This window comes from Ambystoma mexicanum, chromosome 11 (assembly GCF_040938575.1).
Source record: "Ambystoma mexicanum isolate Mex_15411 chromosome 11, UKY_AmexF1_1, whole genome shotgun sequence".
Lineage (NCBI taxonomy): Eukaryota > Metazoa > Chordata > Amphibia > Caudata > Ambystomatidae > Ambystoma > Ambystoma mexicanum.
In genome coordinates this window covers 1,398,280,050-1,398,307,574 of record NC_090934.1, presented here as the reverse complement: position 1 = coordinate 1,398,307,574, position 27,525 = coordinate 1,398,280,050, and the positions used below count along the sequence as shown (strand labels likewise).

Below are 27,525 nucleotides of genomic sequence, written 5' to 3'. Positions count from 1 at the left end.
GGTCTTGAAGCCACGTTTCTGGTACCGCGAGCAAGTCCACCTGTGACTCCATTATGCAGTTTGCAAGTTCCACTGCATCGCGTATTCAAAAGCGCAATTTTCAGAGCCCGAGGATCAGCCATCAATGCGTTGAGAAGATGAGCAAGAGATGTGGGAATTATATATATATGGTTGTAGGGTAAGCAGTAAAGTTGTGCATCGCCAAACTGCAAGCTCAGTGTGGTCTTGTGGCAACGTGTTGAGCGGTGAAGATGGGAGACCTGGGTTCGTATCTCGATAAGTGCAATTCCATTTTTTTTCTCACATATGCCAGGACAGTCCCGGAATTGGGCACCCTGGATACGCACCTACAGATTGGAATGGGTCATGTTGGCAAGTGTGCATCTCAAGCGGCGCGCCAGGCGCCAACGCTGCATCGTGGTAACATATGTGTGAACAAAACAGCAGAAAGACCCCGGAACGATAAAGGCAAAAAGTTTGGAAGTCACTTGGCAAAATGAGTACCTGCTGTGCCCTTGCTCCGTTTGTGTTCCTAATAAAGAAAGCACATTGAGTTCCAGAAGTATGAGAGCAAAGCTGATACAATATACACGCAAGGGAGGGCCCGCCTCATATGATAAACACATGCTTTAACTGGCAGGGCTCAGCTTGAAGTCAAGATCATTGCTGACCCCGCCCCTCTCCTCTGCAGGCGCCAGCAGCGTTCCTGGTGGAAAGGGGGGCTCATGTTCCATCTCCCCAATTAAAACAGAAGGCTGAAGGTACACGCTCACGTAGGGGACACATTGGAAAACAGCCCTCGCAGGAGATAGTCGGCTCTGGTGGCAATGTGGGAGTCCGGGCCCGCACTCCGCGGCAGACCTCATTATGAATATTTTATCCTGATCACCATACATATCAAACAAGAAATCACCCAGCTTTTAAGTTTCCTCGATTTCTTTTTACCCAAAAGCACTTCCCCATTTTTTTGTTACTGATCTTGCCACCTTTTTTAAAGGCAAAAAGTGGGGGCAGACTCCCGCGCACTTGCACCCCAACTCCTACTTTATATACCACACCCAAACGTGCAACATATAGATTTGCAGTTAAAAGAGTGGCAAAAAGCACCCAAATGCGGCAGAAGACCCAAATCACAAAGCCAGTGAAGTGTAGCTACAAATTCCTCAATAATCCGAAAGTGTGGCAGGTAAAGCCACCTGTGGTCTGAGGGACAGCGCCGGCAGCCATTGCAGGCGCTGCCACCATAATGTAATTGAACATGCCATGATATGCCTGGTAAGCCTCCATGTGTAAGGTAGAACCTCAAAGGTGCCGCCAACACAGGCCAGAAGTCTCCTACGGACACGTAGGGAAAAAGGATCAGACGAGATCAAGGGGTCAACATTTTCATTTTTTAAGGAATGTGTCAGCTGGTCTGGAACACGACCATCATTTGCTTGGATGTGCCATGAATGTTCCTTTCTTCATGAATTGGCCAAGGCCGGAGCTCAAGTGCCCCCCCAGTGTGCATCCATTCCTTCTAGAGGTCCCCCAGTGTGCATCCATTCCTTCTAGAGGTCCCCCAGTGTGCCTACATTCCTTCTAGAGGTCCCCCAGTGTGCATGCATTCCTTCTAGAGGTCCCCCAGTGGGCATGCATTCCTTCTAGAGGTCCCCCAGTGTGCATGCATTCCTTCTAGAGGTCTCCCAGTGTGCATGCATTCCTTCTAGAGGTTCCCCAGTGTGCATGCATTCCTTCTAGAGGTCCCCCAGTGTGCATCCATTCCTTCTAGAGGTCCCCCAGTGTGCATCCATTCCTTCTAGAGGTCCCCCAGTGTGCATGCATTCCTTCTAGAGGTCCCCCAGTGTGCATCCATTCCTTCTAGAGGTCCCCCAGTGTGCATGCATTCCTTCTAGAGGTCCCCCAGTGTGCATCCATTCCTTCTAGAGGTCCCCCAGTGTGCATCCATTCCTTCTAGAGGTCCCCCAGTGTGCATGCATTCCTTCTAGAGGTCCCCCAGTGTGCATCCATTCCTTCTAATGTATCAACATGTCTCAGATCGGTCTCTTCTCATGGGCCACTTGGGCATTTGATTCCAAGTTCCAGGATTCAGTGCTTCCCCAGTTATTTCCTTTCTTAACTGCCAGAAAGAAACTTGCCTTCACTTTCCAGACTGCAATGCTTCTCAAATCAAACTCTTTTGCAAGTGATTTCTGACAGGGATTCATAAGGCACCACAAACTAAATTGCATCGAGGCTTGTGATGAGAGGTTTACACCAAGCTCCAAGCTCCAGGCATGGGCGTAGGACATGGGGAAAACTCCAAGCTCCAGGACTTCACAGTTATTCTCTTTCCTAGGTGTCACTGGGACCTTGGGTTCCAAATTGAAGGATTCACAGCTTCTCACATCAAGCTCTCTTTTCAAGGGGCGCTAGGAAGTGTGACTTCATGGTAAGGATTCAGCACACATCTACCTCATCTTCCCTGCTGGTGGTCCATCAGACTCACTCCTGTGAAGAGTCTACATTGTTTCTTCATCAGCCAGAGCTTGGCATGGGGTTCCTAGTCTCTGACCATTTGCCGTTTCCTTGAATTTATTTCTCTCTGGCAGCCGGCATCCACGGACCTCCCCCTGCTCATGACTCTACTCTCCGGTATCTACCGCACTTTCCATCCAGTTGGTCGCGCTCACGTCTCAGTTAGGGCAATTCTGTATCATCCCAGTATTTGGAGTCCGCTAACTGAGCCTGGTGGTGGGAGGGGCTGGGTGCCACCAGACACATTTTAATGTTGGGCCCGGAGGAGGTGTGGGGGGTGACCGTGTCCCCTGCCCGATTATAGGGCTTTTTATTGTGGACCAAGTGGGGCATCTTTCTTCCCATACCAGATGATGATGGATCAGGGGTTATGGGAAGGAAGTTAATGTTAAAGGTATTTGTACCACACAACGTAACCAACGGAATGGGTTCCCATCTGCAAACAGGAAGGTGGGGTTGGGGTTCATCGGGTCAAGAGGGAGTAAGAAAGTGAGAGGGTGATGTGCTGTTGGCATTCACAGTGCGCTGGGCTTGGGTGTGAATATCGGACTGACGCGAATCCTCGTGTGCTGTTGGTGCGAGTTATGTGTTTGTTGTTGCGGTGTGGTGAAGTGCGTGCAATTTGCTGTGCAAGAGGGTGGTTGTGTGGATTTTTGTGTGAGTTAATTATGCAGAAATTTGAGCTTTTGGATTGGTGGGTTATATGTCTTTCAGTCCTTATTCTTGTTCTATGTATCCGGTTGTCCTATGGAATAGGTATACACTTTCTTTTTTTCTTTCCTGTTCACCTAATTGTTAGGAGTGATGGCGTGGCAAGTTTCCAGCTGTGTTATTTCCGATCTTTGTGTAAAAGGTTGAGGCGTGCATTGTCTACCACTCTGGTATTGGTGCTGTATTTCACGCGCTCCCTTCCTATCTATTTCCTGTTGGTGATCCATGCGGTAAAGTAGCCATGACAAAATGACCGGCGAAAGGAGACACGCCAAAATATTTTGCTTCGAAAAAGCATTGCATCATCAGACATGGATAAGAAGAAACAGCACCCTCCTTATAGTGTATAGAACAGGAAGCATTATTCAATGTTACCTCACCTAGACATGAAACAAGAACTTTCTGCGGGCCAGGAAGCCGCATTTCCAAATATGACAGGTGTCTGGATACCCATCACCCCCACTGATCCTCGTCCATAGGGCAAAGAATAGTCACGGGGAATATATGATGACGCCAGCCTTTTAACACCCCCTCAAAGTGACTCAGGGAGGGTCAACAACCTACCACCTTTCCAGCACAACAATGACTCCAGAACAAAGTATACCCCTTCGAACCCCCCAAGCTCAGATGGTGACTTAAAGTGCCTCCTGGGCAACAAAAAGCACAGATAGCAAAGGGTTCCTATACCACACCGGAGCCTGCATAGACATCGGGGCCCTCCACGAATTCCTGAGCAACCTGATCGCTCCGGCAGATGACCGAAAACTCCCATGTTGCCCACATAAGCAGTTTGCATGAGATGGGAAGACGCCTTGGACAGTACCAGAAGTTTGCGCTCCATTTTGAGGAAAGCACGAGAAAATGAACCCTATACCCTGCACTTAATGGTGATTCTAGCTACTGGATAGCTCCTGCAGACCAACACAATAATGTGAAATCCAAGATGGTGGCCAGGCCTTTAAAGACCTGCTCTGTCTTCCCAGTCAGCTAATAAGCCCGGGTTAGCCACTTAACCACAACTAATCACAATCCCATACCAATTTGGCATCTCAGGAGCAGTCAGTCAGAGGCCGGCCCAGGAGGGAGGGGTTACAGGGCTAGGCAAGTTCGATCTCCCAGGCAGAATGGGAGGATGTTTGGGGGAGAGCTACTGAAGACATTTTAGAGATGGTGGTTGGAGAGAAGTGGGAGTCTGGATGAAGGTGTCGGGGGGAAATTCTCCCGGGGTCGGCTGGGCCGTCCGCGGACCTCCGGGCAGGGAGGCCCCAACTCCTCCCGCGTATCCCAAAAATGAGTATGAGGCACACACAAGAAGCAAGGTGGTTCTGCTGTTTATTAAACAACAGCAGGGATGGGTCAAGGATCATACGCGTCCGTCCTGACTCTCTCTCAATTCGTGGGGCTCGCAGGCCCTTTTTACCTTAGTATGATGCGCTACTTGCGTCACCTGGGAAAGTTAGCAAAAAACCTATCGTCACTCTGGATTGGTTCCTCGAGTGGTAGGGTTAGTATAGCATACGTATAGAGAGCGCTGTTAGTGGTTGAGGGTCAGTCAGGTGGTATACTTGGGTTGTCCCTTCTATTAGATACATGAAAATTGTTACATGAAGACCCCTGAGGATTGGCTAGTGTTAATGGCATCAGTGATTAGTGCCCCATGTTCTGATTGGTCCACTCGCGAGCCCCCCCCAGTCTGGGACCATCGTTGTTCCCAGCTCGCGGTGCACCTGTCATTTGCAACAATGTATAACTATGGGTATGTGCAGACAATGCGAGGAATTGTTCATATGCTGGAGGGCAGACTACTCCCACCACCGCAGATGTCCATTGAGTTGCTTCATTGTTGCTGCTTGTGTCTCAAAACGTGGGATCCAGGCGCCTCCTTCCTCCTGGGTCTGGCACCCTGTCAGGTTCGGCTTGGTCACGTGAGGAGGGACCGTGGTTGAGGCAGAATTCTGCACATTTAATATTGCATTTTCCACTGTGTGTCTGGCTTAGTTTGCAGGTGTGACCTTGGCTTCGGCTTGTGGCATGCGAGTTTGCAACATTGTGCCCTTGACTGTCTGTTCTCGCCGGGCTCAATCTGCAGGGTCAGCAATTGTACTCTTGCTCGTTCAATGTTCATGGAGGCTCTTGCTTGCGGCCTACTTGGGCCTGGTGCATAGGTGGGGATGTTTGATGCACGGCGCTTTAGGTTATGGCATCATATTGCTTTATCCCCAGTATCATGTCTTCGTTATATTTCTCATTGCAATGCATGGGTTAGGAGAAGCGTCAGCAAGCATTTTAGATGAGTTTGTTGTGCGTCTTGCATTTCTGCATTTTGAAAAACCTATGTGAAAAATAATAAAGATGCGCGTCAGTGGGTGTGTCCGTCACCTACGTCATAGCACTGAATATGTTCTTCGTGTGGATTGGTGTGGGAGTGTCCAGTGTGGATGTTTGCACGGGTGTGCTGCCCGTAGGCTAGGTCGTCATGGCATCTCTAACGATGTGTTTATTTACTGTTGAATGGTTCAGTCGAGTTCATCCATGCTGCAGGTGTCGGCATGGGCAGGGCAGGCTGGTGGGCAGGCTGGTGGGCAAATCCCTATGTTCCTGTACCAGGGCATTTGGTCGTCTGGTAGATAGGCAAACTCCTCTCGTGGCGGGTGTCTGGGCCGCGATCCTCTAGGCCAGGGGCGTGAGGGGATTGGTGGGAGTCTTTTGTTCCATTCACCCACTTCAAAGGGATTAGCCTGGAGAGGAGAAGGAGGAGACTAGGCAGAGGAGACATTTGAAAAGGAGGTATGTAGACTGGGGAAGGAGGTGGAAGTGGAAGATAAGGAGGTGGGAGAACATCCGCAGGATGTTGGTGAACAGCAAGAGGAGGTGGAAGGGAAATCGGGAAGAGGCAATTAGTGGGGGGAGGTGGGCAAACAGTCAGAGTTGGTTGCAAAAACAAGGACTGGGTGACCGAGAAAGATAAGGCGGAAGGCTGGGCGGCAAGAAGGAGTAGATCCATGGAGATCAGGAGGAGGTGGGACTAGATCAAGAACAGCAGACTGGCAAAGTAACTAGGAAGCTCCAAGGAGGCCAACTGGGCTTAAGGCAGTGAATAGGGAAACCCTGATCCACAAGGGCCAGATCCAAAGAGAGAAAGTCCAACAGCATTGCTCTGTGTCGATAAGGGCGAGGATCAGCATTGAGCGAGATTGAGAAGGGGAGACTTTCAGGCTCTGAAAAAGAAGCAAATGTCCTTTGGGTAGAGTGAAGATAATCCATGCTCCGTAGCCGACATGGCCAATTCTACTCTTACATTTCAGCGAGAAGGATTTTTTCAGATTTGTTTTTCTTTTTAAACCCACTATAATTTTGATGCCAATTGGCAAACCTCCCTCAATGATCCAATCACAAGGATGTGAGGGTGCACCACAATAAGGTTCCCTAAAGAGGGTGATGGTTGTCTGCATCCTTGAGGTGGCCTGTCTTGGGTTGATGAAGTCAAAACGCGTCATAGTGCTGCCCAATAAAAAAACATCCAAGATAATAAAATGACACTTCAAACAGAATACACATTGAATAAAAAAAATTAGCACGACAGTAAAAAAAAAGCGTACATCAGCCGTAGGAAAATAATTCTTAAGGCTTTGCGAAAATTTAAGTAATCAGGGATCGTACGTAGTTCAAACAGCAGCGTCAGAAAAAGATCTTTTGATGGAAGCAGAATTCTTAATTAACCCTTGGAGCTTCAGGCCGTATTGGCTCCCGGCTACGAATGCCCCAGGAGGCCCCAGAGATTTTCAATTCATCAGCTTTATAGGAAATACAGATGAATTCAAAATAAATTATGGCATCTAGCGGCAGTCAATGGAGACGTCATAAAATGGGAATCATTTGATCAAATGTCCACTAACTGTGCACAGCAACATGAAAAATAGCTTTTAATGGAGCCAAGGAAGACCGAGCAAGGCACACTAGCATATAGTTAACAAAACCCTTTGGGGCAAAACCCATGAAATTGAACTAAAAAACACAAATGAACAGAAGACACAAACAGTTTCACAGAAAATAAACAATAGCAGATTTAACCAAGGAATTAATATAAGTTACTAAAAACAATCAAGGAACCACGATGCAACCCAAGGATTTAGCAGAGAAAGCAAACATCCAGTCCTGAATGCCCACCAAACTGTCCTGAAGATACCTTTGGGTGAGATCTTAATATACAGCTGAGTGTCATCAGCACAGTGGTGCATATGTACGTTATGCTTCACTGCCAAATCTCGCAGCAGCTTCATGAGCGATTCAGAAGAATGGGAGATAAAATTGACCCTTGGGCACCACAAACAGCACAAGCAACGGGTCAGAGCAAGACCGGTCCATGCCGACTACCTGCTTCGATTCAGACAAAAACTAACAAAACTATTCTGGAGATGGCCTTTAACAGTCTGGTACAATAATGCATCCAGCAGGACCCCATGAAATGCTGCGGAAAGGTCGAGGAGGACCAATAAGCAAGTAATACCTCTGTAAATCCCTCCCCTCTCGAGCCCTTCGCTCCCCTACTTCTAACTCCCTTAGGGTCAGTCGTTTTTCAAAGAAACGCGCTGGTGGCAGATCTCTGTCTTCGGCCGGGACCTCCCTTTGGAACAGCCTCCCGGCCACCTGGAAACTTGAGGAGAACCATCTCCGGTTCCAGAAGCACCTCACGACCTTCCTCTTTGCTTCTGCCTTTGCCCCTCTTCTCCCCCGCTGATCTGTTTTCTCTCTCAGCACCGTGCACCTGGCCACCCTCTGTTCTTCGGGCCCAGGTGCTCACCATGTCTCCCTCCTGCACTGCCTGTGGGCCACCCCTTGCACTGGGATCTGTATCTGTACCCATAGAGTCCCCCATTTCTCTTCTGCACTTATCAGATATACCCTGACTTATCATACACTTGCCACTGGCTGGCTGCACTACCACTTTTCACTGCCTGTATTTATTTATTTAGTGAACTTATTATTTATTCTGTTCTGCACTTTCCACTTCTCTCCCCTCCACGCACTTTCCCCCTTTTCCACGCACTCGCGCGTTCTCTATTTCACTGGGCCTAGAAAGATCATTGTTTTTGTTCTCCCCTGTTCCCATCCCTTTGCTTGGTCGCGCTCTGAAACATGTGTATATGAGCGCAATATAAATAAAATATATTATAAAATATCATATCATACCTCTTTAATCCAGAATTATATACACATCATGAAGACTGTGATAAGTAGTAGTTTTGGAACAAGAGCCCTGTCAAAAGCCTTATAGAAAGGTTGTCAAAATCTGCAGCTCAATATTCCAATAATTCAATTGGTCAAAGACCACTCTTTCTAAAAATGTACCCAGAAATGGCAGAAAAGTCAAAGGACAATCAGGGAAACATTAACAAATAATGTGACTTTTTTTTTTCTTGTTTTATTCTAGAAAAGAGGACATATGTGTTCAACTGTCTTAATAATTTCTTAGACATCCACAACCTTTGAGATACCCTACAAGCAAGTTTCTGCTCCCATCACTCCACGGAAACAGCTCTAATGAATGTGTCCAACTTCATTGCCTCTGCTAAGCACTCAACCCTTTCCTCTATCCTAATTCTCCTTGGCCAGTCTGCTGCCTTTGACACTGTTGATTACTCTGATCTCCTTAATACTCTCTTTCTTCTTGGGATCGCAATCAAGCGCTTGCCTGTATTGAATCCTACCTTGCACGGCACCAATTCTCTGTATCCTGGAGCAACAACACCTCTCAACTCACTGCTAACTGTTGGATGTTCCAGAAGGCTCTGTCTTGAGTCTACTCCTCTTTACACTCTACACCTCTGCTCTTGGGAGGAGTCCTTTGGGTTCTCGTATCAACTCTTTGTGGACGACACCCAAATCATCTTCTCTTTTCATGAACGCTCCTCTGATCACTCTATCAAAATGTCCAACCGTCGCTCTGCCATTAACTATTGGATGGCTTTGCACACTCTGATGGTGAACTCTACCAAAACAGAGGTACTCATCTTCCCTGACAAAAGCTCACATATCTCTTCCTCTGCCTATCCAGTTCCCACCTTACACTCTACCTACTCTTCTTCAGCGGAGACCTCAGTGTCATCTATGACCCTTCTCACACTACCTCTACTTTCATCTCCAAAACTGGAACAGCAGCTCACCTCTCCTAACTATTCGGAAAATCAGGTACCTCCATCCTTTCAACACTGCGAAGCATCTCTTAACCACTCTTGTCTTCTCTAAACGGGACTAATGTGCCAGTATCCTCTCTGGTCTCCCCAACTATGCTTTCTGTCCACTCGACAAGATCATTAACCTTGCTACCAGGACACTCTTTGAACTCCCTCACTTCACACCTACTTCCTTGTACCGTCACCAGGCTGGATGGCTGATGATGCAAAACAGGGCCAGATTTAAATTTCTTCTCCTAGTTCACAAATCTATCCACGGTAAGGCACCACTGTATCTATCCTCCTTCATCCATCTCTACAAGCCTTCTCGTAATCTCTGCCCTGCCTCGACTACCCCTGTGGCGCCTCGCCTCAGCGGTTCTTGCTCTCGCTTACACTATTGCTATCTTCTTTCTCCACTTGCATGGAATTATCTTCCCCCAGACATCCGAGAAACAGTCCACATAGATTTGTTCAAAACCAAACTAAAAGCTTACCTCCTCTCACCCAAGTTACCATCTTAACCAACCTCTCATCTGCCTGCTAGCTAACCATTTTCGCTCACCTCCAACCTGCCTCTGTCTCTCACTTCCTCTGTCTCCACTCTAGCACTTCACCCATCATGGTCATGTCCCGAGCACAGCTGGCCGTACCGCCTACCTGCACTTAAAAATGTTAAATGTTGGTTGTCCTTAATCTATGTATGTCCACATATGTAAGGTCCCCGGTGACTGTTCCATTTACTCCCCTCCACATCCTGGTCAGAATGTCCCTCAAATCTACCCCCCTGTAAGAAGCTCACTGCTTCTCGTCAAATCTGATTTCTGATTTATTTTACGTTCTTTTGTGATCCAAAGAGCATTGTTCCTCCTGTAAGAGAATCAGGGAAACCACCCTTACTAATGGATACATACACACAGTGATGAACAGAAGGAGCAAAAAGCAAAAAACATTCTTCACTTTTTGAGGCAGGACAGGGATCATCTAAAAAATAAAAAATAAACGTTGGTTGTGTTTTGGACATTAGGGATAGAAGATTGTCCAAAAACAGGAATATCAAAAGAATCCGAGACAACAGCAGTCTTGCACGATAGTGACGGATTCGTAATGGTGACCTCAGGTTCCTCTTCCCAATAAGATGTACGATCTAATTAGACGAGAACTGAGCAAAATCTTGACATTTTACATTAGTCGAAAAAAGAGGGTTCGGGCAAAGGAAGTTTCTGCATATCCTTCAATAAGGAAAAAGGTTATGTATAATATAGCAATGCCCTTTAAGAGAAGGACACATGAAGCAAACACTTTCCAGTGAAAGTGCATACCCACAACGGTTCAGAAATTGCGATGCATTTTTCGAAGGATGGCCCCTGGGACGATACAGTGAGATGCGTGCCTTATCAACTAAAAGGAGAAATGACTAACCGTAATGTTCTTTCTATGGATTCTTCTCCTGCAGATTCCTCATCAGATGAGGAATCTGTAGGAGAAAGGCAATCCATTGAATGGCCTGTTCTACTCATGTTTTAGGTAGAAGGTTTAGTCCACATATATACAACTCCTGCCCTTGACCATGCTTAAGGTGCGTGTGAACATGGGGCGTGGAGACCCAGGAAGGAGACTCCCAGAGCAGAATATGTGAAACGGAGGACGAGAGACTGAAACATGGAGACAAGAAATGAGTGTGGCGGGGAAACCACTTAAAACCCCAAGAACTCTGAATTGACAGTATACACTAGAGGGGGAACCTGGATTGCGATTGGCAGTCTAAAAGACTGAACTAATAAAATCAAGAAGGCATCGTCTTGTTGTCACTGAAGTTTTCCATTGAAGTTTTCCTAATGTAGCCCAACCCTGTAACCAGCACTAATAAACCTGTGTTGAACTAGAACTTCTTATGACTCCTTGACACTGATGCCCACTGACTCCATATTCATCATCTCACATATCTTGTTCCAGCCTGGCTCCAACTCAGCACAGCCTTTGTTTCCCTGGGAAACTGTCATTTTTTTCAATATTGCAGGCCAGGTTTCCACAAAAAAGCGAAAAAAAGGATGGGCGTCACCTGGGGTACCCCCAAGAAAGAACACCATGATCTGATAACACCAAAACGGGGAACCAGGGGTCCCCACGAAAGGACACCCCACTTCGACTCCACTCACAACAGTCACATCCAGGTAGAGTAGCGCCGAGAAGTGATCGTAACATTTTAAAAACAGGTTCCGGACTCGCTGGTTGTGGGGAGGTGCAGAGAGGGCCCCAGGCATTTGCACAGGAGTCCGGAAAGGAGGTTAGCAAGTAGGTAGAGCAGAAACAGGGAGTGCAGAGTTATGTTCTGTGGAAAAGTGCTCTGCTTAAACATCACCCCAGTCCATTGCTTGTCACTGCCTCACTACATGAGAAGAAAGCCTGGTGGGATGTCCGCCAAGGCTAAAAGTGGCAGGGATCACCGAGTAATGGTGGTGTCAGACGAGGATTGAGAATGAGTGAGGAGTAGAAGTGTCTGACTATATGGGAGTACTCTGGTACCCTCGAGATCTGTCTGGTGGCTACAAACTCATGCTTGTATTTGGGCAGTACTTTAAAGGTTGTGAGGGCATTCCTCAGGAGCAGAGGCTGGAGGGGTAGACTTTGGGCACATAGAGGCCTATGTGTTGGACTGGGTCCTATTGTTGCTGAGAAGGTTCCAGGGATAAGTCTTTGTGATCTTTCAGGGCATGTTGGCTCAGTGTCTAGAAGATCGAATGTAAATATGCCTTTGGAGGAGGAGAGTTGGAGGGTAAGGTTCCCATGTGCACTGTGCAGTTCTTGTGGGTCTTACAATAGATGGGTCTTACTGGATCTCTATTGGCACCCAGAGCTGTTGCTTGTGTAAGGTTGCCTTTGGAGGAGGAGAGTTGGAGGGTAAGGTATCCCATGTGAACTGTGCAGGAGTTCTAGTGGCTCTTACAATAGATGGGTCTTACTGGATCCCTATTGGCACCCAGGACAGTTGCTTGTATAAGGATGCCATTGGAGGAGGATAGTTGGACGGTAACGTATCCCATGTGAACTGTGCAGTTCTTGTGGGTTTTACAATAGATGGGTTCTTACTGGATCCCCATTGGCACCCAAGACAGTTGCTTGTATAAGGATGCCTTTTGAGGAGGATAGTTGGAGGGTAAGGTATCCCATGTGAACGGTGCAGTAGTTCTAGTGGCTCTTACAACAGATGGTCTTACTGGATCCCTATTGGCACCCAGAGCAGTTGCTTGTGTAAGGATGCCTTTGGAGGAGGAGAGTTGAGGGTAAGGTATCCCATGTGAACTGTGCAGTTCTAGTGGGTCTTACAATAGATGGTTTTACTTGATCCCTATTGGCACCCAGAGCTGTTGCTTGTGTAAGGATGCCTTTGGATGAGAAGAGTTGGAGGGTAAGGCATCTCATGTGAACTGGTGAACTGTGCAGTTCTTGAGGGTCTTACAATAGATGAGTCTTACTGGATCAGTACTGGCACCCAGGGCATTCACCTATAAAACAGTTAGATTTCAGAGTGGTGGAGGAGTGAGGGGGTGGCGTACTTTAAGTGTGTTAGCTAGCTCGACTCACTCAAACACCCATGGTACCACAGACTATCTGGCAAACACTTGACCTGTTGCTTATCAGGATCCTAGTTGTTCTACCACATTTGTTTCACTCCATTGGGCTGGAAACCTACTTGCTCCCATTTCCCCATTTTGCCATAAAGCAACTAATCTTTTACTTATCAAGTAAAGGGCCAGAAAACTCAGGTAGGAGCACACATTTGGTTTCTCAGAACATTCTACTGCACAGCTGCTACTTTAAGCCTGCGTGGCATCTTTTGAGGCTTGCCTCCTATTTGCAATCCGCCCCACTCCCACCTTGTATATGACCAGATCACCCATGTCCACTTATTCACAGCATCCCTTCTGCCAAACCCTGCCAGCATCAGGGAGCAGAAACACAAACACCAGGACAGGAACAGTTCGGCAACGCGGCCAATTGAACTCGGAGATCATGCTAGAGTGAGCAGTTTATTCAAACAGCCAGGTCTTCAGCTGTTTCTTAAATGCCAGGTGACATTTCTCCAAGTGTAATTTCTGGGGTAGGGCATTCCACGAGAGAGCCGTAATGACGTCAAATGATTGTCCACTTCCTTTAGCTTTTTTGAACGTGACACAACCAGTTGTCCTTGGGTGGATGATCGCAGATCTCTGAAAGGTATGCAGGGTGTTATGCATTTCTTGAGGTAGATGGGCGCCTTCCCGTGTATGCAGCTGTGGGCAACAGATAGGGCCTGAAACGGAGTCTAGCTGAAATCGCCAGCCTGTGTAGCTTTTTCCTGGCTCTGGAGATAAGCTTTCGCCTAGGCATGCCAAGAATGATCCAGGCCGCTTCATTTTGTATCATCTGCAGTTTGACTACGCATTGTTTGTTGGCTCCCATGAGAAGGGCATTACAGTCAGCCAGCCGGGGCATGATGTTGGCTCGCAGCAGGACTTCGTAATGTTTTAGGGATAAGAAGGCTTTAGCATATCTCAATACCCTCAGATGATAATATTCTGAATTGCTAACCACCCCATCAACGTGCCCTTTGGAGACTGCCTTTTATTAGGAATGTGCTTTTCTTCAGGCATCTTCATCTCCCTCATGATTATTTCTTTAACCTTTTAGCCACGACCACCCATCGACTTTCCTAATACCTATTGGCCACAGAGGCTCATCCTTTTCATACCCTTTTCTCTAAAAATGCCCCCCTCCCGCAGCCCCCAAGGCCCCTATCCCTCTCTGTTTTGATTCTGACTTAATTTCAGCCTTTCACTCTGCTTCGGCGTCTGCTTTTATTTAATTTTATTGGGTATTTATAAAGCGCCATTACAGCAAATGGTGTTTCAAGGCACCACAAGACAAAAAAGGGGAGGGGAACAGGAAAGAACAATAACGGTTCTACTAGGCCTCGTGTCATTCGGATAGTGCAAGTGCAGTAACAAGAGGTGCAGGGGGCAGTTGGGGCAGAAGGGATAATGCTAGGGTAGGAGGGAAGTACAGGGCAGAGTGGAGGCATACACATGCATGGGTGGGGGCCCTGGGGCTAGGCAAGTGCTAAGGGGAGGCCAGGTGGGCAAGTGCCATGGGATGCAGGGAGTGAGGACCACATGCTAAGTAAAAGGACGCAGGTGGACCAGGCTCGGCAGTGATGCAAACCGCACCATGGTCGTCAGGGGAAGTGGGCCCGGAAGGGCAAGTGCAGGTTAGGGGCAGGGGGCTAGGGAGACCGCGATGCTGGGGTAGACTCTGCGAGGATGGCCTGGTGCCCTGTAGGAATCAGATGGGAAAAGGCAGCCAGTCAATGTAGCAGATGGGGGCATTAGCAGGGGAGAGGGAAGGAAGAAGAGAAAAGGGAGGGTCTTGAGAAGCTTCCGGAAACTTAAGGAGATCCAGCTCAAGCCTGATAGGGGCAGGGAGGCCATTCCAGAGGAGGCTCCTGCCGAAGAGAGAGATCTACCCCCCTCTCTCTGCTTGGAAAAGCGTCTGATCTGCAGAGAGTTGGAGTCTAGAAGACCGAAGGGCTCCAGCAGGCAGATATTTAGGGAGGGAGAGCTGCAGGAAGCGGGGTACAGGACCCCAGAAAGCCTTGTCGATGATGCAGAAAGTCCTGAACTTGATCCTCGCAACAACCGGGAGCCAGTGGAGAGATTTTAGAGCTGGAGAGATGTGGTCCATGGGCTTGAGGCCAAGGATAAGTCTTGCAGTCCTATTCTGGTTTAGTTGAGGGGGCGAAGGAAGGACAAAGGCAGATTGAGGAAGAGGCTGTTGCAGTAGTGCAGCTTAGAGAGGACCAGAGCTCTGGAGAAAATGAGTTTCATGGGGAAGGTGATGAAAGGGAGAATGCCTCTGAGGAGGTGCTGCTGAAAGTGGGCCTTCGTGGCATGGTCTACGATGTGAGGAGAGAAGAAGAGAGAGGAGTCAACGATGACGGCAAGGTTTTTAGCCTCACAAGTGGGTCAGGGGACCCACTGAGGGAGGCCAGAGAGTAGGAGGGGGCAGGGGTCTCAGTGAGAAGGATCTCAGTCTAACTGGACTTAAGGAAGAGATTGTTAGCAGCACACCATGCCTGAATAGCAGTCAAGAATGAGAGAGGAGGAAGTGGAGGGATGCTTGAAGGAGAGCTGTGCATCATCTGCATAACACTGGAAGGGAGGAGAGAAGATGGAAATCAAGTGGGCCAGAGGGGCAAGGTAGATGTTGAAGAGCCACAGTGAGAGGATAGAGCCTTGAGGGACACTCCTGGTGGAGAGTGTGGCGGAGGTGAGAAAAGGGGCTAGTTAAACCTGGGAAGGTCAGTCAGCTAGGAAGGACGTCAACCAGTCCAGTGCCCCGTCAGTGATGCAAAAGCCATCACAGAGACGATTTATAAGGGTAGCATGATTGGCCGTTTCAAGGGCAGAGGAAAGATTGAGAAGGATGAGAACGGAAGGAGAGTTGGAATCGAGATTTGAGAACAAGTCTTCACAGGTGTTCAGGAGAGCAGTTTCCATACCTTTGGCTGCTCTAAAGCCAGACTGGTGGTCGTGGACACAGCCAACAGATTCAGTGTGGTGGATCAGTTTGGAGATGACCAACTTGTCCAAGAGTTTGCCTAGGAAGAGGGTAATGGAGATAGGGTGGTAGTCATCCAGGCAGTAAGGGTCAGCAGAATGCTCTTTAAGGCCAGGGTGCACAAGGGAATACCCGAGGAATACAGGCTAAACCCAGCTTACACGTCGGTCTCCTTCTATTTTCAGTCTTTCATTTGAGTCATACCACTCACTTTTTGGGCTACAGATGCACCCCCCCACCCAAACTCTCTTCAACTAAACCATCCTCCATTTCTTGTTTTCCATTTCCTATATGCGCAATCGGCACTTTGCATCTTTAGTTTCCTCTTGGCTTCCCTCACTCCACTTTCAAGGAGACTTCACCATCACTAATGATTTCACCCCCCTCGTAAGGGATACCTGTATAGATGTGCTCCTTTGCCAACCACATCCCTTCTCCACCCTTCCGAATGCCCCAGGACCCAGCCATCCGGTTCGGCTGCGAGTCAAGTTGGTGACTTCTGCCCCTGTTATTGATGTGCTTTCTTCCTCATCAAACTTTAGAGACAGGCCCGCCTTCTAGACCTTGCTTATTCCTAGCTCTCTTGTAATCCCTGGTTTTGTTCTGTCTTTATCACCTCATGCTGTTAATTACTCTGCATGTAATAAACAATGCATATTTAAAAACAGAATTTATTTTTAATATCCCCAATTTACACACAGCATAAAAGTGTCTTACACATTGGGAATATTTCACTTAGCTCTTCGTCACTTCAGTCCATCATCTTTATGTCCGATTGGAGCCGTCCTCCTCTCAATTGTTGCCTTTTTTGTTAGAAATAGATCTGTGTTACAGAAGATTTAGCACGTAATAGGCTCTGTGGTACTGAATGCAGAAACACTGAACAGAACTTTCTGCACAGGCATCCCACATGCTCTACGGTTGTATCCTTTCGCAGCACTAAAACGGATCCATGTCCCATCCTACATGTTTCCATCACATCACACTGATAAGTTTAATGAGGAGCTGGCAGGTGTGGTCTCCTGGGGGTTAAGCCCCAATTACGTCCGTCCTCTGTGGAGATTGTTAAGCCTGTTAGCGGTGATAGTTGAGATGATTTAGCAAGCAGGAGCAGCAGCAGGGTGCGGAACATGGCGGCGCTGCGGTCTGGGAATCTGCGTGGAGCACCGCATGTGGATGAGGGAGGTACTTCTCCCTGTCAGTCCTCCCAAAAGCTCTTCAAGTTCCCCCAGCAGGGGCATCCAAATATAGGGGGTCCATACTGGTTGACCTCAGCGCCTTGCTCAAGCTGACAAGCTAGGAGGAGGTGCTGGATCAACTGGTGCCATTGAAGGGCCTTCTCCACAGGGGGAACCGTTGCCTAGTGTATCATGTGAGTGAGCAAATAATCCTATGGTAGTGAACCAATAAAAGACGGGCAAGCCTGGGGTGGATCCAAGGGTGGAAATGGAGAACACCAAGAATAAAGTGGACTGTTGAACGAATAAGAAGGTGAAAGGGGATTTTTCTTACCCACAAACCACTCAGATTCCACCATGGATGCAGCACCGTGCCGGTAGGTATGGTCAAAGGTTTCCGAAATGTCATGGAGGTGATCTCTACACTGCGGAGAACAGGAGAAAAAGTGCAACGTTCTAGAACTTCAGTGGATGTTAGCCTGGAACCAAGTGCAATGGGACTCCATCGAAAACAGTTGGTGGAGAAAGTAATGAACGTGGAAACTCAATTTCAGAGCATGATGTAGATCAAAGAATGGATGGTATATGCGCACTTGATAGGAAACTCGAAGGTGCAGATACGCTTCTATGAGCAGCTAACATAAGCATGTTTGGAGTCCCAGCACAGCTGGGTGCCTTCAGTTTGTGTCCTACTTTGCAGTCACTCCTGGATCTCGTATGATTCACTATGATGGAATGCCGTTACTCATTCAAAAAGACTATCCACTCCCAACACAATCACCAAATGGCACCAATGGAGGAAAAGTGGTGTTCGTACGAAGAAATTGTAATGTCCGAGAGAACGGTCGCCATAGCAGCCAGTGCCAAGTCTCTTTAGATTGAGGGGCAGAGGATTCTCCTCTTTCCAGACTTGAGTGACTCCTTCTTGTGTAAAAGGTGTGCTATGATGGATATCTGTAAGTGCTAGATTATGATAGAAGTTGCTGGCTCAGTTTAGTATGATAAGGTTTTTCATAGAGGGTGGCATCATGTCTTTGTAGAGCCAGAGGCCGAGGGACTTTTTCTCAAGACGGTGGCGCTGGAGAGGCGATCTGGTGCCACTGAGGCTCCCAACTGGATATTGTTTACTGGTTGACTATTTGGGTTTTTAAACTTCTGCCTTTACAAAGCTGAAAACATACATTATTGGTCCTTGTTCTGTAATTTGAAGTTGATGCAGGTGTTGGCTTTTAGAGGGTTGGCCCAGTTAAAATGAAGACAACTAAGAGTGAAGCGGGATTTGGCACCCACACAGTGCTGAGTCTGTTAGCTAAAAGGGTCTTCTTTTTCTGCGTCCTTCTAGAGCAGAGGTATTCAAACTGTAGGGTGCACCCCCCCGGGGGGCCGCAAGACCGCAGCCTAAAATGTAAAAAAGAAAAATGTTAAAGGGAGGAAAGAAAACGCGGTGAGGGTGTAGCCCAGGGCAGGGCGGCTAGTCTTTAATGGCCAAAGGGGCCTGGACCCAGTGGCCCCCTCACCATTATGGAGGAGCCAGCTCAGCTGAGGGAGTGCTCCTGGGCTGGCTGAACTGTCAAAGGGAAACACTGTTTCCCTTTGAAAGTTAATTTAGGTTCAGTTCCCCAGCCGCCATGCTCAATGAGCCATGCAAGGCTGCGGGCATTTTGCTTCGCCATATTGCATAGCTCAATGAAAATGCTGGCTGGGGAACTGCATGTCTGTATATGCGAGGGGGAGCTCCTGCACCTCCTTGAACAGAGACAGAGCAGTTTGGAGCAAGTCCTTTCAGCACCCACGCTGAGGTCCCTGCATGCATGTGCCAGACCCGGGAAGCTCTTGCTTCCCGATTCCTGTTCATGATGCAGGAGCTCGAGCGCTGGGTTGCTGGGAGGGGAGGGTTTTAATAAAAAGTCATTTTAAAAATGCCTTTGTTGCACAATCCCCCTACGCACCTGCCAAAATCATCTCTCCTTCTGAGGTACTGTGGAGCCCTGGACACAGGGATGGTATTTCTTCCCAGGACATCTATCATAGATGTCCTTTAAAAAAATAGCATGTTTTCTCCTGGGCCCCCCAGTCCCTTGCATACACACACTTACTTGGATTGTGAGGCCCAGGCGACAGGGGTGTTATCTTTTTACTGGACATATAGTATCTCTAGTATCTACTCTGATTGTGTGCATGTTTAGGCACTCTAGTATCTACTCTGATTGTGTGCATGTTTTAGGCACTATGAGGCCATGGGGACAGGGATGGCATCTTTCTACTGAACATCTAACATAGATGTCTAGTATAAAATGATAAAATGCCATGCCTACCCCCTGGGCCCCCCCCGCACCAAATGTAAACTATTTGGCTTTTTACCCCATTTTTTGAATGTATGCTCTAAAATGCAACATTTTAATCCATTATTAAAACAAAACTCCTGAGGGGGGGGGGAGAAAACCCTGAACATCCCCTTGATTTGTTCGGGCTCTCTTGCAACACTTGGTCTGGGGGAAATATTTATGCCCCTACACTGCTCCTGTGACTGTGCTGGGAGAAGGGGGTGGGTTGAGGGGAAGCCCAGGGACTGTGTTGGGAGCCGGATGGGGGGGGGCAGGGCATAGTGGTGGGAGTAGGGTGGGGAGTCAAGAGGAATAGATCTGCCCCCTCTCTGGTAATAGACAGGTCAAATTGTCATTCACAGGCACGTGTCCTGCCCACCTGTCCAACGTGGTAAAAGTAAGAAGCATTGTTCATTGAGGCCGCCAGGCTGCCCTTATTACAGGCAGGTAAATTAGAAAATAGGTGACTACACACATGTATTTAGGACAAACATAAAACATAAAGAACATGCTTCCATTGCACACAACCTAATTAATTCAGAATATAGATGTCTGATATACAATGAAGGTCAGCAAAAGGCAGCCCTTGCATTACAGATGGCTATAGGCCTCAAAGCCCCTTGAAGCTTTAGAAGTGTTGAGCAAACAGAAAAATATAGTGTTGTGTGCATAAAATGGAGTGCATTGGGCAGAAACCAGTATGCAGTGATTCAGCAGTTTAAATGGTAGGAATATATAGTTTCTAACAGTGGTGTTCAAAGGTTTTTTTATAAATACAATTTGGCAGTTGGCTGAAGCAGATCAGCCAGGCGCGGTACCCAATAGAAAGTCAGAAAGCTTATCTATGTCTTGGATACAGTGTGCTAAGATTTCTGAAGCAATATGTCATTTTCAAAACCTATTTTTCTGGTTTAAAGTTGCAACACAAGACTAGTGGTTTAGTGAAATTTGGAAAACACCTAGTCCTGATGATTAGCATAAATTAGGTAATTGTGACAGAAAATGGTCATGTGTTTCAGGAAGTGTTTATGGCCAATGGAAGTTAGGGGATGTATAAGTAAATTGGCTCATCAAAAAAGAAGGGTCATATTACCATACAATTTTGTGTAATTATTGCCACACTATAAGTGTTGTCTAAAATGTAAGAAAAGCTGAGATATTCTTTTGTCAGCCTGTAAAATGGGTGTTTAAAACAACTTACTCCCGGGCTAGTCGTTATTTGTGTCTGTCTTTTACACATCAGAGTTTCCTCCAAGAGAAGCTGGCTGTGAGGAGTTATGGCTAAGAACTGGCCTCTTTAAGAGGGTGGTGGGCTGGGGAGAGCCCAGGGACTGGGCTAGGAGTGGGACGAGGGAGCCCAGAGACTGATGGGAGCAGGTGGGGAGCCCAGGGCCTATACTGGGAGTAGGGTGCAGAGACGGCACACAATTATTCATATCCATTTGGACTTACTGTCCATTTGGCATTTTTGGGTGGACCAGCATTGCCACATTTTTCTCAGGGTGGGACCAGGACAAAAAAGTTTGAAGATCACTGTTCTAGAGACTTTTGGATGCAAGCATAATAATGAGTCCCTCACTTACCTCCTAGAGCGCCAGGGGACCACTCCGGTGGCGATAGTGCGCGGTACAAATATCCTTTAACATTAACACATTCTCTCACCTCATACTTCGCCACATTGTATCTCCCCTTCCACTGCTTTTCTTGTCCCTGGGTCTTTCCTTTACTACCCTACCCTGCAATTCCTCCACTTAATGGTGGATTTGGAATCTCTAACCTTTATGCTCTTGTGAGAATAGATTGGAGGACTCCTACATATCATGGAAACGTAGGTGCTGGTTTTGGTTGTTGGAACAAAAGATTGTTTTTCTGTATTATTGTAAAGGCCTAGTTAAAAAAAAAGATCAAAGACTAACCACATCAACAATCAAAGCTCTCTAACATATCATTTGTTTATTTATGGAGCATATATTCACTGCTCACTAAACACAAACAGATTTAAATGAAATTAAAAATAATAGGATGGATTTTAATTTAGTGAGGCTTTGTATATGGACATTCTTTACGTTTATTGAACTGTTGCTGCATGGTTCTGGAAAGGAGGGGTGAAGTGATGCATGGTAACTGGGGGGCCGCGGTACAGTGTGAAACCTAGTAGTATTGATGAATGCCAGTGTATGTGCCAGCATGCTTCCAGGTGGTTGGGTGTCTATTCATCCACATGGGAGACCCAAGATCGATTAGATGCCAGCATTGGGATATCAGGAGATCCATGGGTCTAGGACCAGAATTGGAGGGAGCGGGAGGCAGTGTTTTATTTGGGATAAACATGATGCAGCCCGTTCAGCGAGTTCTCCATGGCTCCACAGTTGTGAATGTGGGTTCGGGGTACTAGCAGGTGTATAGCTGCAGTGTGCAGGGGGATGTGTGTATGAAGAGCAAGGTGGTAAGAAAAGAAATAGAAGGGTGAGTAGTTTTGGGGATAGAGGATGTAGTGCCTGTGGTTGATAAACTAGACCACAGCATAACTGTTCTGATCTGCAGGAAACTGGTAAAGAGAGATCATGTTATGTTAGCATTAATCAGGAAAGCAGAGTTCTTGCTTATCTTAAGTTTCATTTATATGATGAATGTTGGGAGACTGCAGCACAGGAAGTTTTTGAGGAATCCCGTCTCTGACACGGTAGGGTTCTGGCCATTGGATGTGCTAGCAGTTATGTTGGTTTGGGAAAACAGGGATTCAATGCCTGTGTATGGTGTGGAGGTTAGGCGTCAGATCACTCTGGTCCCACTCTGGTCTTGCGCAAAGGATGTTGCTGACGTTGCATGTCAGTTATGAGGGTGATAGGAAAATGGACCTGATTGAGTCTGGTCTTTAGTTTGTGATCTCACTTAACTTGATGTGGGATTTCCCCACAGGCCAATGTTTTCTCAGGCATATGATTACAAATCAGACAAACTTCTGTACACGTAAAAGTAACCACTAAATAGGCAAAAGCCAGTTCATTGACAGCTAAGCTCAAAGCACACTTTCCGAGGCAGCAGGGAAGTGTTTAGTCACAGAGATAGCTTATCAACATCGTGAAGCCTGTAGGAAAGGGGTGCAACAACAATGCTGTGAAGAGATGTGGCAGTGGGTATCCTTAGGCCTGCTTCTATCTTAAAGCAAATTTGCTTTGATTTAGTTCAGTAGGGAGACATATTGCCACCTATGTTGATAACAATCAGCAAAACAGCAGAGTGAATGAACCAAAGTACATCTCCATCAGCCGGCTTCCCGATAGGTGACCTACTTGTTCTCGTTGCTGGCATCATAGCGTGGAGTTGGGTCCTGGTCATTCCCATTCACGTCGTAACTTGCAAGTGGATCCTAAGAAACATTTTAGTTCATTAGAGATTATGAAATTATAATTGCATTCACAAGATCTTTTTTTTTAACGTGATTAATTATAATTGCTTTTTTATTACGCGCTTAATACCAAAGACGTTTCTAAGCACTGACCTGGGATTCGAACCCATGTTGCTCTAAGTCGTCTTGCTTCCAAGACCGTTGCCACTGAGCAATACTTACCGTTAAGCACCTGGTGAGCAAACAGCAGAAGTTACACAACAGCAATGTCACACAGCGTGAGGTACAATCATCAGAGCAAGCATATAGCACATAATGACAACAAGCATACATAGAAAGCACCAGCGGAAAGTTGAGGGCCCTGCCTTCTTTGCCAAATACACTCGAAAGTCTTGCCAGACATCGTAAGGATGACAGCTGCCAGGGACCAATGAGACATTCCGTTCCTAATTATTATTAGCCCATATTACATCATCCAACCAGTTCATTAGCGCTGGAGGCTCCTTCCAAGTCCACCGCAACAGGGCGGCCCTCCTAGAAATGGCTGCTGCGCTATAGACATCCTGCCGGTGCGTCCCAGTAAACACTCTTGCGCTGTCAGGTGGAGCTGCCGGCCCAGTATGTCCGCAAGAGCTTGGCAAACCTCAGACCAATACCCACCCAGTTTGGGGCAATCACACATCATATGTAGCAAAGAAACATGCAGGCTACGGTGCCTAGGACAAATCTTGGCCATATCCGGGCGAAACATGATAAGCCTAGCTGGAGTGTTATACAGCCAGTTCAATACCTTCCAGTGAATGAGACGATATTTCGAATTCAGTGAGACAACATTAGTTAGGAAACATGGATTCTTGAACTGTAAGTCTGTGAAGTCGGTTCCCAGCTCACCACCCCACTTTGCTCGAACATCAGGCCTCTCCCAATGTCTGCAGATTGTGCAAGTTCATGAAGTGTGGATATACTCCTCCTGCTAGTAGCCTCAGAAAGAATATGTGACAAACATACATGTGAGGGCGTCTCAGCCGGAGACACCGGCCAACGTGCAGTGATAGCTTCCCTGAACCTAAAGTAATTCAGCAATTGTAATGAGGTGTCCCCGACAAATATCTTGATGTCAACCCAGGTAATGAAGCGGTTGTTCGTGTATAGATCCCCTAATGTGGGCCCCTGCTTCAGAACACCTCCACATCTCCATCTGTAGAGGGTGCCACCGCCAGCATGCCTCAAAGGGGGAGACATTTATCATATGGGCGAGAATATTCAATCTCTTATTCAATTTACCCCCAGGCCAACTGGGACGCACCCATCGGCTCCAGCGGATGTGAGCATCTGTATGTAACGCCTGCGAGCAGCAGTACTTGGGGTGGAGGCACCGCCTGTAATCGCTCCAAACAAACATGCGGATCGTCCGATTGCTCGGCCGCCCAAAAAGTCACATAATGGATCTGTGCCGACAGGCACTACAGCTCCTAGTCTGGGGCAGCGAGTCCCCCGACTTCATACGGACAGCCCAGGTGTTCCCACTGCATTCAGACATGTCCACCAGTCAAGCGAAAAGAGGAGCACGCTCCAGTAAGGTCAATGAAGAAGGCGCAGCTAGGCAAAATTGGGATGTTATGCAAGAGGTACAGGAGTTTAGGTAATATGACAACTTTGATCAAAGACAGTCTCCCAGCAAGCAACAGTGGCATGGGACCCCCATCTCTGTAGTTTGGCTATCAACTGGGATAGATATTACCCATAATTCAGATCAAACGTCAGCGAGGTATACCTGGCAATGTGGAAAGAAAGTGCAATGCAGTAGCACAAAACAACAGAGTGAGATTCAAAATTCTAGCCCGGCCCCAAGCACTGTGGTAAGAAAGTGCAATGGTGTGGAGCACAATTCTAGCACTATTCAAAATTTAGCCAAACAGGCGGCGATGTGGAAAAAAAATGCAATGTGGTGGAACACCACACTCAAAACATTCAAAAATTAAGAGAAGACCTTAATGTGGCAGAACACAACACTAACAAGATTCAAAATTCAACTGTCATCGAAATGTATCACAGTCATGCTTTATCCCCTCTCCTAGTGGAACCTCCAGCACTTTTTGCTGGACTTCTGGACCTTTTTCTTTTACTCCCGAATGAGTGGAGCCTTTCTGCACTCATTCATTCTTGTGGGCTCTGTCTTTTGGAACTCTATCCTTTGTAAATCTACCTGTGTTATGGAGTCTGTCTGCTCCATAGCTCTTAAAGGCATCAGTGTTTTTACTCCTTGTGGACAGTGTTGCTGCGGAGCCTTAGGGTCGTCCTTTAAGATTCTTTTTCTATATCCTCAAGTAACTACAGTTCTTAAGGATAGAGAGATTCTTAGCGTCTCTCCCAAAACTGTATAGTCTGAGAGATTGGCACACACCACCTTATGAGGAGTGCCAAAGGGATACCTAGTATCCCCCTTCTATCTGCTCCTGTGACTCCTGTGACTAAAGTCACAGACAATCTCCTAGTTATGGCTGGTGGCAGTGGGCATGTTCTACCAACTATTGTGTATTTTCTATACCGCAGGCTATGTCCATAGCCTCGGTACAGCACAATAGGGGCACGCATATACCAACTTGTGGCCTCCCTTCTTTTTTCACCATTACTAGAGTCGCTGTACTTTGTTAGCCATTATACCATTCTGGGAGGGGCAGGTCAGTATGTGTTTTGCCTTTAGCGGGAACCCTTGGGTATCACTGCCTAGGCTCCAGAGTGTCTGGGCACGCAGGAAGTGGGGGAGGAGTTTTCCACCCCCCCCTGTCCTTTGTCTGCCAGAATGCATTAATAGGACCAGCTCCCACAGGAATCTGGCTGTCCAGATTGGACAGCCAAATGCCCCTTTCTGTTAAATGCTGTGAGAGATTGCAGGGGAGTGTGTGCTGGAGCTGTATAAAAGGTGAGGCTTCTGGAGTGAAAAGCAAGCCGACCACTAGAAGCTGAAGCAACCGAAGATGACCAGAAACGCCTGCAGCCCCTTGGCAACACTGAAATGATCACTGCTGTCCGGACCCTGTTTTCTATGCGACAGAGGAGCTCTGAAGAGGAGGACTCCTTACCTTTGACTGGTGGGAACAACCAGTCCCAAGACAAACTTTGAATTGAGCCATCTACCGAGTTCCTAGGAGTTTCCAGAGCTGCAGAACCCCAATACCAGAAGACCTGCTGCCCATTTCAAGTGCATCATTGTGGAAAGGCTGAATCCGTCCAAAGCTTTGCTGAACCTGTAAGGACACTCCAGAGATCCAATCCAACTCGTCCAGACCCCTTCACCAGAGTACGGGACTCCAGGAAGAGAAGAAGATTGACTGGGCGGTCCGTGTCCTTTGTTGGTGCTTCAGAAAAGGCACCAAAACCACAGAGTGAACCAAAATGTTGCTGAAAGACATGCCACAGGTCCTCCCTCGAGATTGTTGCTGAGAGATCCCGTCCCTTGTCCTGCCTTCAGTCATCAGACCAAGGAATCCGGAGGTCGGGTACAGAGCTGCAACATTGCAGAGCATCCAGCAGGAACATTTTCTTCTAACCTAAGGTACTGCAGGGAAAAAAGGTATTGCTTACCTGATTCCGAAAATTTGCTCCAGAAGGTTGGACTGCACCTAGGTGTTTAGTGTAAAGGTCTAATGTATTAAAATGATTCTGGTGTATATTACATGGCCACAGTAGTGGCCATGTAGTTATGGATAAGTTGCTGTTTCCATAGGAAGAGCACTTTTTGGGCGGCTTATAACTTCGCTCCCCCTGGACGAATCCTCACCAAACTTTGCAAAAAACATATATGGCCCACTCTGAATTTTTTTGCAAAGTTTGGTGAGGATTCGTCCAGGGGGGATAAGTTATAGGTGGGTCCCAAAATTTCTTATACTTCATAGACTGAATGGGAAAAAATTTTGCTTGCGCCTACAGCCCAAACCGCTGGATGGATTTTCACCAAATTTGGACCAGGAAAGAGTGCTTTTGCAAATTTGGTGAAAATCCATCCAGTAGTTTTTTAAAAAATGACCAAAAAGTAGGTAAAAAAAAATTTGTGATATCTGTGTTCGCTTCGCGGACACACTTCCCTGTTCGCTCCGGACAGGGATTGGGCAAGCGGGTTGCGTGATGTCCACGGACATCTGACGTGCTCTCTCATTGGATGCGGTGAAAGCGTGCAGTGCGTCGTGGCTTCAGAGACGCCTGCCATCTTTCTTTCTCGCATGAGAGGCTTTAGGCTTTGTCAGGTCAGCAGGAGTGGCATCTGCCGCCTGCACAGTAGGTCCCCCACCCCCGCTCATGCCCGTGTCTGTCTCCTGTTACCCCCCCAGCCCCCGCTCATGCCCTGTGTCTGCCCTATTCTGCCCCACCCCCGCTCATGCTCCGTGTCTCCCCTGTTCCTCCAGCCCCCGCTCACGCCATCGGCACACGGTGGCCAGCGGAGGGCCGAGGAGCGGGATCTGCCGCCGGCACACAAACTCATGTCCGTGTTTTTGTCTGTCTCCCCTTCCCCCCACCCCCCGCTCATGCCAAGTGTGTCTCTCCCCCTCCCCTCCACCCCCCGCTCAAGTCCCATGTCTCCCTCCTTTCCCACCCCCCACCCCCCGCTCATGCCCCGCGTGTGCCCTGTTCCCCGTACCCCCCCGCTCATGCCCTGTGTCTCCCCTGTCCCCCCCACT

General features: G+C 47.6%; 1 protein-coding gene across 1 annotated transcript in view; it reads right to left on the bottom strand.

Moving 5' to 3' along the window:
- PCSK6 (proprotein convertase subtilisin/kexin type 6) overlaps positions 1-27,525 on the bottom strand; it is a 1,232,090-nt gene that overhangs the window by 608,263 nt on the left and 596,302 nt on the right. The window contains exon 5 of the mRNA XM_069625020.1: positions 22,794-22,870. Within this exon, the coding sequence (XP_069481121.1) occupies positions 22,794-22,870 (77 nt within the window). The remainder of the gene's footprint in view (positions 1-22,793; positions 22,871-27,525) is intronic.